Here is a 19,524-nt window from a genome sequence, read left to right as displayed (position 1 = left end):
CACCTAGCGTACTTGCTAGTGACCTGCAGAGCCGGGGGTGGCCCCAGGTGCACGGACTCCCAGCCCCACAGCTCTCTGCCCACCCCACAGTGCCTCTCCACAACACTGGGGAGCCTGAGGCCTGGAGGGAGCCGGGCTTTCAGAAGGTTCGCTTGGGGAGGTTCTGTCTGCTGACCCTGAGTTCTCTTTCAGGGCCAGCTTGTGACCAAGGACTACCCCACGTACGTGCTGGTTTTCATTGGGCTGCTTGTGGCCTCCTCCATCATGTTTATACCCCTGGTGGCCCTGGGAACTTTCATCATGCGCTGCCTCAATCGGGGGAACACAGCCCCCGTGGTCTGAGAACTGGACTCCCCAGAGACCACGGTCAGCCACCTACTATCACAGCTTCTAATTACGGGGGAACTGCCTTGTCTGCTTTTTAAAATTTTCAAGCCACAAGTCCTCAGTCCATCAACTTCCTGAGTCTTTAAAGAAGATTAGGAACAGGAGGAAGAAGACCCCCTTCAGAGCACCCACACATCGCGGCGAAGCGGCCCTTTCCCCCTCTGCCTTCCCTCTGAGGTCGAACCATGCTGCCTCCTTGTCATCAGGGAAGGCCGGTTTGTCAAGCCAGGCTCGGAGGTTATTGCTTTCTTGATTCTAGGAAAGTTCTAGAATTAAGGCACACTGGGAGTTGAAATTTGACTATAATTTTTATGGAATCAAATCTAAGCATTTGTTGTTGTTGTTGAAAAGACCCCAAAATATTAGAGGGCGATCGTTTTTACATCCGTTTGAGGAATTAAGTGCCCGAGAGGACATATTTGAATGTCACTGGTGTGAAATTCTGTTTTAGTCATGGTGAATATACAATTTCTGTGCTCTCCCTCCACCCATTGAATACTATTAAGATTGACTGGCCATAAAGAAATGCGGCCCCGAACGGGGGTCACCTTTCTCTAATCTGAGGTCTCTCCCAGGCATCCAGGGCCAGGCCTCTCTACCAAAAACCACCCCACCTACAATCTGCAGGCCCAGTCTGCCTTCAGTGTGGTCACATGAGGTCCACTGAGTCAATTCTGGCTCGTAGCGACCATAGGACAGAGTAGAACTGCCCCATAGGGTTTCCTAGGAGCGGCTGGTGGATTTGAACTGCCGACCTTTTGGTTGCAGCTGAGTTCTTAACCACTGCGCCACCAGGGCTCCTAGGGTGTCTTAGTGCTTGGATTGGAACAGGGGCCAGAAGCCACTGTGAGGATGAAGGTGAATCTACTTTCCCATTGATTTAGTGCTTATTTGAACATGATGGCCAACTCTTCATAGGAAACACCATAGACATCACCTGTAATCAAGTTTATTTATCTGTACATGAGAAAGATTTCTAAAATGTATATAATTCAAAGAGAGCATCTTGTCACTGAACACCATCTGATTTATGACATAACGTCAATCCATGAGAATTTGTCCCTTGTCTTTTTTAACTGCAGTAAAGTAGGTCAAGGTTACCCCTTAAATGAGAGAGCCCCTTCCAGCTCTAATATTCTGTGCGTCATTGTGATCATGGAATATTCTGGGACGTTTCTTTGAGCATTTGAGACGTTGAACCGGAGATGTCTTTTTTTTTTTTTTTTAACTTTTTTTTCATGCTACAAATTCCCCAACAACAAAAATAAGCATTAGAAAGGGCTTCTGCTATCTTAAAAGCTGCCATTTTTCACTTCCAGCTTCCCCTGATGTCATTAGAAAAAGATGGCTTGCATTTAAAATGTAGGAACCAGCATTTCTTTATCCCAAGTCTTCAGTCCTCTGATTTCTCATCAGATGGTTCTTTAGTGTCAGAAAACCTCAGCTGTCAGGTTTGAAGAGTGGACATACTCAGTGGCAAATACACAGCACAGAGTCTGTTTCTGAATCTTCGGGGATCAGTCTGTCCTCTCTGCCATGGATCGTGGTCACTGTCTTACAACGTGGGGCCACACCCTCCCTGAGGTCAGTCCTCAGTGAAGGTGGTTAGGCCCCGAACACCAGGTATCCTTAGGGGTGGAAAGATGCCTGTTGTCCTAAATTGTTCCTTTCATCAGTTACTCTACTGCAGTGTCTCTCTACCTGGAGTGCCCGTTAGAGCCACCTGGGATCACTGAACACCTGATGCCCAGGCCTTGCCCCCGAATCAGTTGATCAGGCTCTCTGGGGGTGAGACCTAGGCCTCAATAATTTTTAAAATCCCCTAGGTGATTCTGACGTGCAGCCAGATTTGAGAACCAGTGCCCCAATTAAAAGAAAGGAAAATGTGTGGTGTATATAGGAATATTTACATCAAAAATGACTTTTAATAGTTTTTAAGCATTTTTGAGCATTTCCAATTGCACAGAAAAGTCATTTCTGCAGAATAATCTTTGCTCACCATGGCTGGATAGAAGTACCACTATTATTGAATAATGTGCTCCAGATGAAAATGGTTTTAACAGTAGCCATCATGTTATGGCCAGATGTGGGCTCTAGAAAGCTTTGTATTTATGCTGGAAACTTAAAGACCCTTGGCTTAGCTCTAAGAACTGAAGTAGAGCAATAGTTGTTTGTTTTTAAACAACCATCATCATAAATAAAACCCTAAACAAGCGTGTTATTTTTATTTTTTGTCATTTACCGGTTACAGTTTTAAGAACTTTCTCTTAAGCCAGTATTTCCTCTCTTTACGTAAACATACATGCTAATTTTGACGAAAAGTGGAAAATAAAGAAGAAAGGGAGGATGCGTTTCCCTCGTGGAACTAGAGGAACCACACCAGCCCAGGGTATGGAAACCATCATACCAGAGAGCCCACAGGGATGAGATTCGCAAGGTTAGATTCCATAACAAAAATTAGAAGAAAAAAAACTTTTCTAATTTGCTGGATTTAAGACAGAAGTATAGGAGGGGCCCTGGTAGTGCAGTGGTTAAGCACTGGGCTGCTAACCGAAAGGTGGGCAATTCGAACCTAACATCAGCTTCCTGGGAGAAAGATGTGGCAATCTGCTTCTGTAAAGATTACAGCCTTGCTGAATCTAGGACACAGGACTGTAGTAGCCAGATACCAACCTAGGAAATGAACTCTTAAGGACTATGCAAAACCGAAAGAATTACAACAGGGAACCAGAGAGGTTAATCTGTAAATGACAACAGCATCAGAACAATAAAAAAGGGAATAAACGGTGTAGGTATAGAACCTTCTAATGGAGAGGAAGGCAAGGCAATACCAAGTAATAATAGACTGGTTCAAATCTAGGAAGATAAGGGTAAATTTCAAGGTTAACCACAAAGAAAGTTAACAAACCTACTCATCAATATAAAGAAGAAAAACATAAAGTCTCAGTAAAAACAAAACCTACAAAAGCAGAAGAAATGGAAAAAAAATCCACAAAACAAAAGGAACTCAGCACAGGAAAGCAAGAGGAACAAAGAAAATGTTAGCACCACAAAAAAAAGGACTACAAAATGCAATCCCACTCCTAGGAATATATCCTAAAGAAATAAGAGCCGTCACAGGAATAGACATATGCACACCCATATTCACTGCAGCACTATTCACAATAGCAAAAAGATGGAAACAACCTAGATGCCCATCAACAGATGAATGGATAAACAAACTATGATACATACACACAATGGAGTATTATGCAAAGATAAAGAACGATGAATCTGTGAAGCATCTCATAACATGGAGGAAACTGGAGGACATTATGCTGAGTGAAATAAGTCCATCACAAAAGAACAAATATTGTATGAGACCTCTACCGTAAAAACTCATGTAAAAGTTTACACACAAAAAGAAACAATCTTTGTTGGTTACGAGGGATGGGAGGGGTGGGGAGGGGGGAACTAAACAGACAATAGATAAAGGGTACCTTTGGTGAACGGTAAGACAGTACACAATACTGGGGAAGCCAGCACAACTTGTACAAGGAAAGGTTATGGAAGCTCCGTAGACACTTCCAAAATCCCTGAGGGACTGAATTGCTGGGCGGAGGGCTGTGGGACCATGGTCTTGGGGAACATCTAGCTCAATTGGCATAAAACAGTTTATAAAGACAATGGTCTACATTCTACCTTGGTGAGTAGTGTCTGGGGTCTTAAAAGCCTGTGGGCAGCCATTAAGATACTCCACTGGTTTCATCCCTTCAGGAGCAAGGGAGAATGAAGAGAACAGGATACAAGGAAAAGATTAGTCCAAAGGACTAATGGACCATAGCTACCATGGCCTCCACCAAACTGAGTCCAGTACAGCTAGATGGTGCCCGGCTACCACCAGTGATTGCTCTGATGGGGATCACAATAGAGGGTCCTGGACAGAGCTGGAAAAGATGTAGAGAATTCTAACTCATAAATAAAGACCAGATTTACTGGCTTGGCAGACTGAAGAAACCCTAAGAGTATGGCCCCTGGACACCCTCTTAGCTCAGTGGTGAAGTCACTCCCGATGTTCACAGTTCAGCCAGGGAATGGCCAGCCTCATAAAATAAAACAGGACTAATGAGGCACAGCAGTCCAGGGTCAAGGACTAGAAGGCAGGAGCAGACAGGAAAGCTGGTGATAGGGAACCCAAGGTTGAGGAGGGACAGTGTTGACATGTCGTGGGGTTGTTAACCATTGTCATAGGGCAATATGTGTACTGTTTAATGAGAAACTATTTGTTCTGCAGACCTTCATCTAAGGTACAAAAAAAAAAAAATTATCTATGTGAGATCAAATTAACAACAGCAACTCAAAAGGTTTGATGGGAAGCCTAGGGGGCAGTGAGTTGAAGATAATAGTGATGGAATAATTTGGAAAAGGCTAGTGAGAATAGCAGCACAACAGGAAGAATGTAATCAATGTCACTGAATTGTATGTACATGCAGAAATTTTTGAAATGGTGTAACTTTGGCTATGTATATTTTCACCAAAAAAAAATGGTCCTCCAAGGTCAAGATTACAGCCTTGGAAACCCTATGGGCAGTTCTACTCTGTCCTACAGGGTCGCTATGAGTCAGAGTCAACTAGACGGTTTTAAGACAGAATATGAGCTCCTATGAATTGCTGCAGGATTGTTCTAACCCTCTAAGAGTGTCCTGGGCACTCTGCCCATCTCTCCGCATCTCTTCGGCTGGGGCCACGTGTACCCACAATAGGTTTGGATGTCACCTTAGAACCCCACCTAAGGGAAAAGAGTGTGTAAACAATGGCACTGGACTTTTTTTTATATGAGTTACTTTACATGGAAAAACAAATTTATGGCTATTGCCACTTTACAGATAGAAATGCTGGGGCAGAGAATTAACTAACTCACCCATGATTTTCCACCCTGTTATCAGTCAGGGAGAGAAGAAAAAAAAAAAAAAAAAAACCGGATTTGTACAGCCCATCTACAAATACGAAATTCTTGACTAGAATTTAAAAAAATTTTTTTTTATTGTACTTTAGATGAAGGTTTACAGAATAGTTTCTCATTAAACAGTACACATACTGTTTTATGACATTGGTTAACAACCCCATGACATGTCAACACTGCCCCTTCTTGACCTTGGGTTCCCTATTACCAGCTTTCCTGTCCTCTCCTGTCTTCTAGTCCTTGTCCCTGGGCTGTTGTGCTCCATTAGTCTCATTTTGTTTTATGGGGCTGTCTAATCTTTGGCTGAAGGGTGAACCTGAGGAGTGACTTCATTACTGAGCTAAAAGGGTGTCTGGGGGCCGTACTCTCGGGGTTTCTCCAGTCTCTGTCAGGCCAGTACATCTGTTGACCAGAATTTCTTGACGAGTCTTTTATATGTGAATCATTTTTCCCTCTATTGCCCACCTGCACAGTATCAGCCTTTTTGGAAGTCACCCAAGTTGTATATTATAAACCAGTCCCTGGGTAGGCACTGGGAATAATAATGAGCAGGACAGATATGGCCCCTGGCTTTTGTGGCAGTTATATTTTGGAAGGGGAGAGAGAAAATAATAGATAACAGATAAATGACATGATTACAGACTGATCATTTCTAAGAAGGAAATAAATAGGCCAATGTGATGGCATAAAAAGGACACTACTTCGTTTAGTCAAGGAGGTGCTTTGTGAACTGATATTTGAAGAATGAACTGTTGTTGTTAGGTGCTGTCTAGCCGGTTCCTACTCATAGCAACCCCATCTACAACAGAAGGAAACACTGCCCGGTCCTGGGCCATCCTCACAATCGTTGCTATATTTGAGCCCATTGTTGCAGCCACTGTGTCAATCCATCTCATCGAGGGTCTTCCTCGCTTTCACTGACCCTCTACTTTACCAAGCATGATGTCCTTCTCCAGGGACTGGTCCCTCCTGATAACATGTCCAAAGTACGTGAGATGAAGTCTCACATCCTTGCTTCTAAGGAGCGTTCTGACTGTACTTCTTCCAGGACAGACTTGCTCATTCATCTGGCAGTCCATGGTGTATTCAGTATTCTTTGCCAACACCATAATTCAAACGCATCAATTCTTCTTAGGTCTTCCTTATTGATCGTCCAGCTTTCGCATGCATACAGGGCAACTGAAACTATCACAGCTTGGTCAGGCACACCTTAGTCCTCAGAGTGACATCTTTGCTTTTCAACACTAAAGAGGTCCTTTGCAGATTTCCCCAATGCAATACATCATTTAATTTCTTTCTCAGTGCACTAGTCATTGGAATTCCTGGAGGTCTATCCAGGCAGGGTTGATGGCAAGAGCAAAGGCCTGAGGTGGGAAAGAAAAGAAAGGAAGTCTGTGGTTGGAATGGGGAGAAGGGTGACTGGAGGTGAGCTTGGAAGAATGTGCAGGGACCAGGTCACACAAGGCCTTATAGGCCATAGCAAGGAGCTTGGGTTCTGAGAGTTTAATGTGTTTAATGATGTGATTTACACTTGAAAGATCACAGGCTCCTGTGGAGAATGGACTGGGGAGGGGCGAAGGAGGGGAAGCTGGAAAAACCACTCCAGGAACTACTTTAGTAAGTCCATGGGAAGAGATGGACTTGGAGATGGATATGGAGAGAAAGTGTGAGTTGTATTTTGGAGGGAGAGTTGCTGAAACTTGATGGATTGGATGCATGATGGGAGGAATGAGAGGAATGGAAGTTCCTGACCTACTGGGTGACTGCTGATGGCATTTTCTGAGATAGGGAAGGCTAGGGATGGAACCAATCTGGGGAGTGTACATCATGAGCTCTGTTTGACCATGTTAGGTTTGAGATGTCTGAAACGAGGTGGAAATAACAGTCAGCATTGTGAGAAATAATTAACTGGAACAAGGGAGAAGTCGAGACCAGATGTCAGTGGGGGGACTGGAGCAGTGAATAAAGCTGAACAAAATCCAGGAGAAGGTGTGGTTCCAGAAGTTCAGAGAAAAGCATCTTGAATTCTCCTAAATATGACTCACAGCCTGCACTTTCTACTTTAATGCCAGAGTCTACATTTGAACCTAACACTAACAGGAGCTTAATTTAGGACATAAAATGTAACACGATACCTTAATGGATACTTTAGCCTTGTACAGCTAGAATAATAAATGGACAATAGACATCACTGAAGATGGTGAATGTAGAAAGATGAATACCCAGGCCTTTGGCAAAAACAAATTCACGTTCAGAATAATCTATAGAAGGAAGTGCTAAGAACCAACAGACCATATAACCAGTTCGCCTGGTACCAGGGCATTGATTGTAATAATTAAAGCTGGCACAGCTCCTAATTGGTCCCTCCCAGTGAAATCACATTCCTGGAGCCTCTGCATATGGGTGTCCAGCACAGAGGAATGAGGCCGGAGGCTGGGAAGGACGAGAGCTGGATGTCAAGGAAGAGCGCCCCACCTGCAGACCCACCTGGGCCTATCAGCAGGTGTGTGTGGATACATGTGCCTGGATCTTAGGGAAGCACTGTGCAGATGAGAACCATAGACTTTACAGTTAAGATACCATCAGGTTCAACACTCAACTGAGGTGCAAACAGAGCAGGGCCCACGTCTTTCAGCTTTGAGGTTAAAGTGCTCACCCCCATGCTTCTTGTTGTGTGGCCCAAAATGTATTCCAGAGAAGACTGGTCCTATAAGATGCTCTATGAATAAAAGGTTCCGTAGGCCAAAAAGTTTGGGTGCTGCTGCATTGCATACACCCCCTCTAGGAGAGTCGTTTTTTAAAGCCTGACAACTCCCACAGTTACACAACCCTTTACCTTTGTTTAGTCCTGTCTTTCCAAACCTTTCTCACCACAGATCCCTGTTTTCAAAAAACAACTATGGATACACAGGAGAACTCAATTTACTATAAAACACACTCAGGCAAATGCGCTACATCAGGCTCTTTGTCTAACAGACTGAGATGGGAGCCCAAGCTCATGGCAGAGCCAGGCCTTCCTGTAAGATGTGGCTTTGTGAGTGTCTTAGACATCTAGTGCTGCCATAACAGAAATACCACAAGTGGATGGTTTTAACGAAGAGAAGTTTATTTCCTCACAGTCAAAGCAGGCTAAACGTCCAAATTCAGGGTGTCAGCTCCAGGGGAAGGCTTTCTCTGTCGGCCTTCTCATCAGTGTTCCCTCGGACTAGGAGCTTCTCGGCGCAGGGACCCCTGTCCAAAGGACGCGCTCTGCTCCTGGCCCTGCTTTCTTGATTGTATGAGGTCCCCCTGTCTCACTGCTCACTTCTGTCTTTTATATCTCAAGAGAATGCCTCAGGACACAATCCAGTCTTGTAGATCAGGTCCTGCCTTACTAACACAACTGCCACCCATCCTCCCTCATTAACATCATAGAGGCAGGTTTACAACATACAGGAAAATCACACAGTACCAGGAATCATGGCCTAGCCAAGTTGATATTTTTGGGGGGACAAAATTCAAACCATGACAGTGAGGAATAGCTCTCAGCAGTGAAAATAAGCCAGTAGGACAGAACAAAAGTCCCCAAACAGGTCCACAAATACAGGGGAACCTGGTAGATGACAGTGGTGATACAGCAGATCAGGAGGGAAGGGATTCAATAAAGTTCTCGGCAGCCAGTTAACCCCATGGGTAAAGGTAACAATGCGACTCTATGTCAGACTATACCACACACTGCAACATACACCGCAAACCCCCCCACCCCACCCCGGGAGGAGGGGTCCCCTGCGCCAATCACTTCAGGTTTGGCCATGTGACTTGCTTTGGCCAATGGAACGTGAGAAGAGACTGTGTCACTTTGAAGTGGATATTTCTTCTCTCTGCCAAGACAACGGGCAATAGGCCATCACCTGTGGTCTCAGAATAAACATGTCACATAGCAGAGATGCAGGCAACCTTTCAAGGACACACAGAGAAGTGAACCCTTGATATTTGTGTCACTAAGATTTGGGGATGACTTGCTTCCACATAATCAATGATACTTGCTTTGTGCTTTGCTTTATGCTTTAACGGATGATACTTTAGTCTTGTACAGCTAGATAGTAAATGGGCTTGACTGATACAGACCCTTCCCTCAGTCCACACCCCAAAGTCAATATTGGATGGAATAAACCTGTAAGGGAAAAAGCAAAACTGGCTGAAACAATATCCCTTAGAGTTGAGCGATGTGATCTGACACGGGCACAAAAGGTGCTAATCATTTAGGAAATATTGGTAAATTCAACACCATTGAAATCATATAGTTCTTTCATCAAAAGTCACCACAAAGAAAATGAAAAGACAAGCCACAAGCTGGGAGAAAATATTTGTAGTACATCTAACCAACAAAGAATTAGTCTTCAGAATATGATGAATTTCAACAAATCCATAAGGACAAACAATCTGCCAGAGACAGGCAAGACCTCAACAGGCACAGAACCAGAAACCAGATGGAGAGGACTGTGAGAAGATGCTCAGCCTCACTGGTGATTAAGACAGTCATCAAATGCAAATTAAGACCAGAATGAGATACCATTTTATATTACACCTACTGAATCAAAAAATTAGGAAGTCTGACAATACCAAGCATTGGTGGTAACGTGGAACTGGTAGGAATTTAAATGGGCACAACAAACCTAGAAAACAATTTCATGTTATCATGTATATTTCAGGCTCACAGTTCCACTACTGGGTAACACCATGGAGAACACGTTGAAGAACACTCATAGCAGTACCGCGTATAATAGCAAACAAGCAGAAATAAAATCTGGAGATGATCTGGTCTCTCCGTTAGAATCTTCCAGAAGGGGCTTCCACAGCCCCCAGGGGCTCTGACACTGCCTCCTTGAGAGCCCCTATTTTATGTTCTACTATTAGACTCCTCTCCACTGCCTTGATGGCCCCTGTCGGCCACTAAATAAAGATGTCCAGGAGTTTGACACTCACCTCTATTCTGTGTAAAAACTGGATGCCTATGTTCTAGTGTTCTAGAAAATTGTTTCATGTTACCTTATTAAGAACCTACAACTCTGAGGTATGAATAACTATCTCCTTTTTACAAATAAGGAAAACTGTTTCAAGGAGTTCCTCAGTGGTTCTCTTCACTGGGGTGAGAGCTGGGAAACGTGTGTGTCAGGCATCACCTCAGACTTGATCAAGGTCTGGGGGCAAGGCTCGTGAATACAAACATGTAGTCCCAATCAAGAACTATGAGTCACCTCAAGATGTGATAGATTTGCCCAAGATGAGACAGTTAATACACTGTAAAGCCAGGATTCCAACTCAGTCTTCAGATTTCAAGTTCCATTCCACGCCTCTCATATGCCAAGCAATAGCCACCAACTCCAGGAAGCCTTCCCTGATACCTCAGTCAGAAATAATCACTTCTCTGAATTCTCACAGAAAACTGTCAACACATTTTCTTTTTACACTTCCAATACACTATTTACTTCTGACAAAGCTAAAAAAATCAAATTTACCTTCTGTTATCTTCTCTATAGCATCTATGTTGTTAAATATTTAAATATTATTTAAATAAGAAACTGTGCTAAAGAAAAATATTTAATTGTACAGTAAACATTTGGGAACAGTTCATTTTGCTGCAGGGAAAAGTAGGATCAATTTGCTGCTGAATGAAATATAGTCGACCCTCTACTAACTCACTGAGATAAAGACTTAAGCATACAGTGTATGGGAGACAAAGGGTGTTATAATACAACCAAAAATTCTGTGGAACATATATATTTGAGGACCTTGGGACACAGGAGATAAGGGAAGAAGAGAAGCAGTAGTAAGAGCCTCCAACATCATGGGTGAGGCCAGAATAAACTCCTCCACCTTCAGGGAAATCCATGTCTGAAAAGTCAAGTGGGGACACCCTGCTTGCAGGCTTGCCCTATCCCAGCAAGTCACTGAGAAAAAAAGTGGCAGAGACAGCTGATTGCCTGCCCAATATCCATTCTCCTCCTCCTAACAGAGCCCTATACTGATAATGTGCCCAAGTTTAAAAAAAAAAAAAAAAAAAATCCCAGCTTCCCTTGAACATAGGGGTGAATCAGTGAGATATAAGAATTTGTCTTTATGATGGTTTGATCAGCCAGCAGGTAATTTTTGCTCTCCCCTATTGTCTTCCTGTGTGGATGCTGGATATTATGGCTGGAGCTCCAGCAGCTATCTTGAACCAAGAGGATGGAAGCCATATTGTAGGGATGACAGAGCAGAAAAAGAGAAGCAGCCTGGAACATGGATGACATTTCGGAGCCTCCATACCAGTCTTGCAGGTACGCACCATCCTAGTCTATCTCAGGACATTTAGACAAGCTGAAGGAAAATAAAAAAACTAATTTAAGCTACTTCTCTGAATAACACCCCCCAGATTTCTTTTTTTCCTCTTATTTGGGCTTTGGATTTGCCAAATTTAGCCAACCTAATCCTGACACAAGAAGTAAATCCTATTGCATCAAGACTGACACTCTGAATTCACTGACTCTGGGAACACTCCCCCCACCCCCAACCTACTCTGGCCCCAATGAATCCTGGAAAGGACAAAACCTTTCACTTTGTAACTACAGATAAAAGACTTAGAGCACAAATGGATGACTAAGATAATACAATGACTAAACCTCATCCACACTGAAGTGTAATCGGTCCATCAGCAAGCATAGGTCATTTTTTTCCCATGGAAAGAAAGGCGTTAGAAAAATGCCAGGCACAGAATGACAATAAGAGGGAAGGACAGAGGTCATGGGGGTAGAAGGGAGAATTACTGAAAACCCCTTTCCAAGAGGACTCTGGGTCAGCTACCTTTGTGGGCGCGTGTAGGGAAACACCACCAGGGACAAGCATGACGCAGTCCAAGGGGTTCTGTAAGGCCACAAGGGGACATACACGTGTAGTACCCAGATACCATTTCCAAGGGCTTCACCTCACTTCCCACGGGTACGGAGGCCTTCTCGGCTGCCAAGGTGTATTCACAGCTGCATTTCCCTCAGGCTCACCAACACTTCCCACGGCCTAGAGAGAACATTTTCTAGAAAGCAGTATTTTCCCCACTTGTCAGTTAAGACCTATATTATTCTGAAAAACAAATTATAGTGAAGGAGGGGCGGATACCTTTTTATAGACATTATACTTTACTATGTATTTCTCTGGTTTTATCTATAACTAAAAAAAATTATTATAAGGATTTAAATAATTAAGTGATTATAAATGTCAAGTAGGATTTCAAAGGCTATTTTCCTGCTTACTTATACTAATTTTTCTATAATGATCATGCATTACTTTGCATAATTTTTAAAACTCTAAGATAAAAAAGAACATCAACACCTTTCGAGATAAAGTATGAACAACGCCAGCAGTAGTTAGAAAAGAATATGACATTTTATTTTCACTTACAGAGGTACAGTACATGAATTTAGAGACAAAATCACTGCAGGGTTCTGAAGTATTGACACCCTAAGACTTAACACACCAACATTAGTCCATTCACCGCAAAGCAGCCACATCAGCACTTCAGGCTTGGTCTTCGATGTTGTTGTTGAGATAAGTTCTTAACGTGAAATGCCCAGTAGCATCTGAATAATGTATTACAATAGACACGAACTACGTTTCAATATTCTAGGTATCTTTGGAACAAATTACACTTATTTACATATTAAGAACAGGTAGCTCTACTTTCTTACCTATTGTGAGTTTTAATGACTGATTTTAAGCTACAGAGGCTTTTCCAGCTAGTATTTCCTCAGGAGTTTCTAAAAACAACTCGTATTAATGTTTATAAAAAATAATGTTGAAAAAAGGCAATGCTGAAATAAAAGTGCTTTTAGAAATATTTAAGGACAACATAAGGTATTACTATTGGAAAACACTGTACATATTTTCGAGCCCAACAATGAAAACATTGCAGCAGCGTTTAAATGAGTTGTTTTAAAATAATGGCAATTACACTACCTTACAGACTTTTCTAATATTGAAACCTCATAATTACAATCTGAATATATAATCCATCTTACAATTAGAACTATGCACAGCTTCTAAAACATATTTTCAGGTTTATTTTCGCATGTAAATTACAGTTTAAGTTGGTCCTTGATTAGGGGAACTGTAACTACCTGGAAGCACTAAATTTGAGACAGACTTACTGAATGCCAACAAAAACCTTTACAGAGTGAAAAGCATCAACAGTACCATGCGTGGAAAAGACGCTGCTGCCCTACGTGCAACATCCCCTCCAGCACAAGACCCTCTTAGAGGCCTGCATGTTTCGGCGAGTGGCCCCCGAAGAAAAAGGAACATGCAGCAGGAAGTGGCTGACCAGCCAGGGGTATTTACCACACTGCAGCAATCCTTGAAACAGAGGAGGCTTTGGACCTTTAGCATAAGAGACTTTACATTCTTTGATTTCATTTACACCTTTTAAAAAACATAAAGTATACCTGAACTTTGTCCTCACACTTAAAACTGCTGGTCTGACTGCAGCAGTTCAAGCTGAATGAGCTCAGGAGGCAACACAACTGAAACTTCTCAGGAACACCCGGCCTCGTTCTTCCCTTCCTACCACGAAGTCACAGGCCACTTCGTCAAACTACCTGCCGTATGTAAAAGACTTAGGTTTTATAAACATAGTAGAGTTAGCTTATTATTAAACTTTTAAGAAAAGTCCAAAGATGTAGGGAAAAGTATGCTTGCTAACAGCGACTGCTTCTACAATGACAATACCAAAACCCAGCTAGAAAAATAATTTTACTGTTTTAAATAATGAAAGAAGCTAGATTTTTGTTTTATATATTACTTATTCTGCCAACAGTTGATTAGACTGACAATGAATAGATTTCTTCCACTTCTGGTGAGCTGAATTCAAGTTACATTTTAATTACAGAATACCTCCAAATGATAAATATAGCCACCCCAATAGTAGAGAGATCATCAAGGCAGGACCACCAGATGAGTTCTAAGTCGTCACCCCTGCAGACAGCACAGATGTGTTTTGGAGAAAGGCTTTAAAAAGACCTCAGGCGATGTGGTGTGGAAAGCGGGTCAGTAAAGACTCCAGTTCTGCATGACGGAATCTTCCAAACCAAGCCGCTTTCCACAAACACAAATTCAGTCTATCTTTTCTTTCTGGACCAATCTGGGAGCATCAACAAAATCTTTGCCATTGTAAAGGATAATAAAAAATGTTCCAATGCTTGCAACTGCCCAGAAGAGCACATAGGCCAGTGTTTCTGTCCATGTGTCACCTGTTGAGATTAAAAAAGAGTTGATAAAGTCTCTGACACCAGATCGAGCTTTCAGCTATCAAGCACATCTTGACAATATTAAAGCTTAGCACATCCACAGGAAAATAAAAGAATCTCTTAATCAAGGTTTAAACCAGTGCTCTCAACTCTGCTCCCACCATAACCCCTAGAGGGCTTGTTAAAGCACAGATGCTGGGCCCCACCCTAGAGTTTCTGCTCAGGTTGGAGGGGCCCAAGAATCTGCATTTCTAACAAGTTCCCAGGTGATGCTGATGATGCTGGTCCAGAGGCCACACTATGAGAACCAATGGGCTAAAGGATTTCATATTATATCACACAAATAATTACCACTTTCAGAATACAGACTTTAGTATTACAAGAAACTATTAAAAGTCACAGTTCTATTCACTAATATTAGCTACTATCAAAATACCTACACAAAAATACATTTACAAATACACATGCTTCAGAAAACACATAGTCAAATATAGAAAACAAAACCCAATACCATACTTAGTAATGTATTTAAACACAACTCTGCTGATAGGCATTTTTCAAAGTCTAGGATTCAGGAAGGTTAGCAGCAGGCTAGCAGGAAAAGGTCTATTTTATTTCCTTGACTAGAGCCCGGTATCGCTTCTCTTCTGCACCGGCACTGCCTCATCTGCAGACGGGGAAGCACCTGAGGCCAACAGGCAGTAAGGGCACCATGGGAAGAAAGCCAGGTGTTTAGACTTGCCTAACAAGCTATCAGCGATCACTCTGCAACTGCTTTTCCATTTTCTTAAAAACCACACTCTGAACCAAACCGAACCCCCTGCTGACAACCCTATAGGACAGCCATTTCCAAGGCTGTAATCTTTACGGAAGCAGACTGCCACATCTTTCTCCAGTGGAGTGGCTGGTGGGTTCGAACCGCCTACATTTCAGTGCGCAGCTGAGCGCTTAACCACTGCACTACCAGAGCTCCTTAAAAACCACCATAACCAAAAAAAAGCCCAGACCCGTTACCATCAAGTTGACTCCAATTCATAGCGACCCTACAGGACAGAGCAGAACTGCCCCATAGGGTTTCCAAGGAGCAGCTGGTGGATTCTAACTGCCAACCTTTTAGCTAGCAGTGAACACTTAACCACAATACGGGGTGAGAATCAGACATTATCACACCCAAGCAGCTCAAAGGTCATTATTTCACAACAATTAACTGATAAGAGATGTTACTATCCAAAGATTAACTATCAGCATCCAATCTCTTTTTACTCAAAAACACATCTGAATTTTCATAACAGCTCATTTTCACAACTCTAAGTTTAAGACTCTTCTTGGGCAAAAAGAAGGAAGGCAGTTCCTCATCTGCAACTGTCATATTCAAACCTTTCTCATCACCCCCACTTCTGACCTGGGTTCCCAGTTCCTCAGCTTCCTAGAAAATCTGATCCCCTCAGCCTCCTCACTCATCGCCCTGTCCCTTGCCTGCCTGCTCACACTGCCCCATTCTTTGAAGCTCTTCACCACATAGGGGATGAACATTAGCTATTACTATTGTTAACGGCTTGTTTGTTTTTACAGCTCCCCTCTCCAGTTTCAGATCCTTAAGGGCAAGTTCCATGTCTTCTTACCCTCTGGCCTCAGCACTGATGCAGCTCCCCCGCAGACAGCGGGCACTGAATAAATGTGTACTGAATGAACAAGCCTGGACAGCTGGCCCTAGCCTCATTACGCTAAAAAGGAATGAATCAACTTCTCCCCGCTGTGTGCTTTCCTCGTCAGCTCAGGTTCTTTGTTGAATGTATACTTAATCCATTAAAAGTTAATGATAAGTAATGTTTTAATCTATTAATGACATTTATTTGTCCAACAATAAGTGTTTAATTAGATAAACTATACAGCCATAAATGGGATAGTATGTAGTCCTTAAAAATGTAGAAGACTATGTAGTTACATGGAAAATGTTTATATTGCTCAGTGAAAAAAGATTACAAAAAAGTATGTATAATATATCTCACTTTTGAAAAAACCCACACACTCATAAAGATTAAAATAAGATTGTTAAGAATAGTTAGCTTATCCCTGAAAATTGGGATGGTGAATAATCTTTTCTTTTTTTACCTAACTGTATTTTCTATAATTACTATGTTATTTTGGTAACAAGAAAAAAGTGTTCTCAAAATCTTAAGTAAAAAGAAATACCATTTATTAAAATACTGGCTTTATATTTTACCTCCTGTCACTTCTAAGAAGCCCTGGTGGCTCAGTGGTTTAGAGTTACAGCTGCTAACCAAAAAGTCAGCAGTATGAATCCACCAGCAGCTCCTTGGAAACGCTATGGGGCCGTTCTACTCTGTCCTGTGGGGTCACTGTGAGCCAGAATCGACTTGACGGCAATGGGTTTGGGTTTTCTGGTCACTTCTAAGGACCAATCTCATCTGCTCACTTCACTCACTAAATTTAATAGGGAAACATCAAGTGTTGAATGAACTAAAAAACTCAAGATGCTATACAAGAATGTTCAACATTGTAACTAAGAAATAAATGTAAGAATGTGAAATAAGAGCAGACTTACCAGCCATAAGCAAACAGATAATGCACATTGAAAAGGCAACAACCATGATGACAGGCAACTGGAAAAGAAAATGGAAAAAGAGAAACCACTGCTTAAGAATGCTAATCAATGGTTGCAAAATCAGCTGCGCGTGCTTTGCTTGAAAAAGAATACAATTTTCTGCAATCTAACATAAACAATATCTTGGCCACAACAGTGGGCTCAAACATAGCAACGACTGTGAGGATGGCACAGGACTAGGCAGCGTTTCATTCTGTTATACATAAGAGGTCACTAACGAGTCAGAGCCAACTTGATGGCACTCAGCAACAACTTTTTCAACAAAATGCCATTATTTAGGGGCTCACTCATGACTGCCGAAGTCTTCCGATGGTTTAAGTTACAAGATCTGAGAAAGCATGCCTTTGCTCCAAACCAAGAAGTGCTCAGTGGAAGGGGGTTGCCCAGGTGAGAACCCAGACACTAGGGCTCTCCTTCCATTCCAGGCACTTCCCTTGCTAAGTCTAGGGAACAGAGGAGTCAATAGGGAAAGAAGGGTGAAAAGCATACTTTGTCTCACGTTACAAGTTTGCCTCCGGCAATACCTGAACTTACGGTGACTGAAGACTTCCTGAAATGAGAAATTTTCCACATTCCCTATGCTTACGTGCCTTACACAAAAAGGGCGTGAGCGAGTGGGAAAAGAAAACAAATGCCCCAAAGTTATTTTACTCCTCTCCACACTCTTCCCTTTGGGGAAACCTAAGTATTTATATTCCATTTAGAACAACAGAAAATGTTTTAAGTCAATGGGAGTTGGCACCATCTGTGGTGCCGTCTTCAGACACAATGCTTTTTCAACATCTTGAAAAACATGAAGGTTTCTTACAGCCAGGAATTTCCAATCCTTTGGAACACTTAAAGGACTATGAGACTCTAATTCATCCACTGAATAGTTGCCAAGAAATAAGTCTATGGAATCCTAGAACAGAAAGAAGGAAATTCTATTATTATAGTACTGAGGAATAATGCAAAGGTACAACCACCTAATGACCAAAAAGGCATACGATACTATACAAACTTACTTGTCTAAATCCATCAGAAAAGTTGTTCCTGTAATACCGTACCAGTGAGTTCCAGCCATCCATTATAAGCCCCAACTGAGTTCTCTTTCCAGTTCTGGTTGAAAGAGGTTAATTTCTGAGTTATGAATTTACACATTAAATTCTCACAGTTTTCTGGCCAGTAAATAGGTGGTATAGGGATAACTGAGTTACAGAGATTTAAAAAAATGACCCTTGTAAATTTAAACAAAAACTTCACAAAAGAAATCTCTGGCATATCCAAGAAATACATATTCTCTTTCTAAAATACGAGCAAAGTAGGACACAAACGGGACACTCAGTTCCAGCTGCAAAGACAAGAAACAGAAGGAGAAGCACAGAGCCCAGATTAAGTGGTGTGAGACAGCAGGCAAAGAAAAACCGGAAATCTGATTTTGCTCCCCGGAATCTACATAACAGATAAAGACCCATCTGCATTTATGACAAGTTCACAACAGCCTAGCTCCTCACTACCCACAGTGTGGTATGAAAGCAACATCAGCATCACCTGGGTGCTTTCCAGGCTTGCACAACCTCAGGCCCTGTCCCAGACCTGCTGAAATCAGGCTCTACATTTCAACAAGACCCCCTGTGACTCAGGGGCACAGGGAGGTTCCAGAAGCACTGAAGAGCCTAGTTCTCAACCCTCAGCGTGCAGCGCCGGGGCATCACCCCTAAGCAGTCCTGACGCGACTGGTCGGAAGTGAGGCCCAGGTGCTGGTGTTTTGCTGCTGTTGTGTGAAAGCCGCTCAAGTGATTCTAATCTGCACCAGGCCCGTGAAGCACTGCTCTGGAATGCAATTCTAAAAGCATGACTTGCCTGGTGAAGTCAGTCTTCAAGGCACCAGTTCCCGCGTACTGTTTGGCACAAGCATTTGCGTTGTCTGCCCAGCCTGTGAAAAAAGATTTTAAAAAAAGTTGATAATGATTAAAAGGACAACCAGAGTCCTAAATCCAAAATGTTACTTTAAGTTACAAAATTTAAGTACCTTACCTCTATTAAAGAAATTACCTACCATTTTTGTAAATCTTCTCAAATTCATCTTGTTCTTCAAGCTTTTGTCCCACATGCAAAACTCCTAGTCTCTGGAATAAGAACCATACCCACACTTATGTGTAACAGATTTCCACAGAAAGAAAAAGCAGACAGTCCACAAATCATAAGCACATGGTCCCTGGCTGCTGGCTGCAGGCCTGAGATGCACTCTTTGCATACAGGGGTCCCAGTTCGCATAGCCCTCTCCTGACCAGGGCAAGCACCAAGCCTCTCCTGAGGGCTCCTCTCCCCAGCAG

At 42.5% G+C, this 19,524-nt stretch overlaps 2 protein-coding genes across 3 annotated transcripts in view; one reads left to right on the top strand and one right to left on the bottom strand.

Annotated features, from left to right (window-relative positions):
• The window catches only part of SLC6A20 (solute carrier family 6 member 20), a 46,004-nt gene extending 45,662 nt beyond the window's left edge, over positions 1–342 (top strand). The window contains exon 11 of the mRNA XM_004368703.1: positions 193–342. Coding sequence (XP_004368760.1) covers positions 193–342 — 150 coding nt within the window. The remainder of the gene's footprint in view (positions 1–192) is intronic.
• Positions 343–12,705: 12,363 nt separating this feature from the next.
• SACM1L (SAC1 like phosphatidylinositide phosphatase) overlaps positions 12,706–19,524 on the bottom strand; it is a 58,366-nt gene continuing 51,547 nt past the window's right edge. For both annotated transcript variants that reach the window (XM_004368454.2, XM_023726263.1), the window contains 6 exons: positions 19,248–19,317; positions 19,052–19,124; positions 18,214–18,307; positions 18,018–18,110; positions 17,150–17,207; positions 12,706–14,586 (listed from right to left, as the gene is read on the bottom strand). In XM_004368454.2, the coding sequence (XP_004368511.1) occupies positions 14,450–14,586; positions 17,150–17,207; positions 18,018–18,110; positions 18,214–18,307; positions 19,052–19,124; positions 19,248–19,317 (525 nt within the window). In that variant the 3' untranslated portion in view covers positions 12,706–14,449. The remainder of the gene's footprint in view (positions 14,587–17,149; positions 17,208–18,017; positions 18,111–18,213; positions 18,308–19,051; positions 19,125–19,247; positions 19,318–19,524) is intronic.

This window comes from Trichechus manatus, unplaced genomic scaffold, assembly GCF_000243295.1.
Source record: "Trichechus manatus latirostris isolate Lorelei unplaced genomic scaffold, TriManLat1.0 scaffold00001, whole genome shotgun sequence".
NCBI lineage: Eukaryota > Metazoa > Chordata > Mammalia > Sirenia > Trichechidae > Trichechus > Trichechus manatus.
Note: the sequence above shows the minus strand (reverse complement) of the source record. Positions and strands in the feature narration are given on the sequence as shown.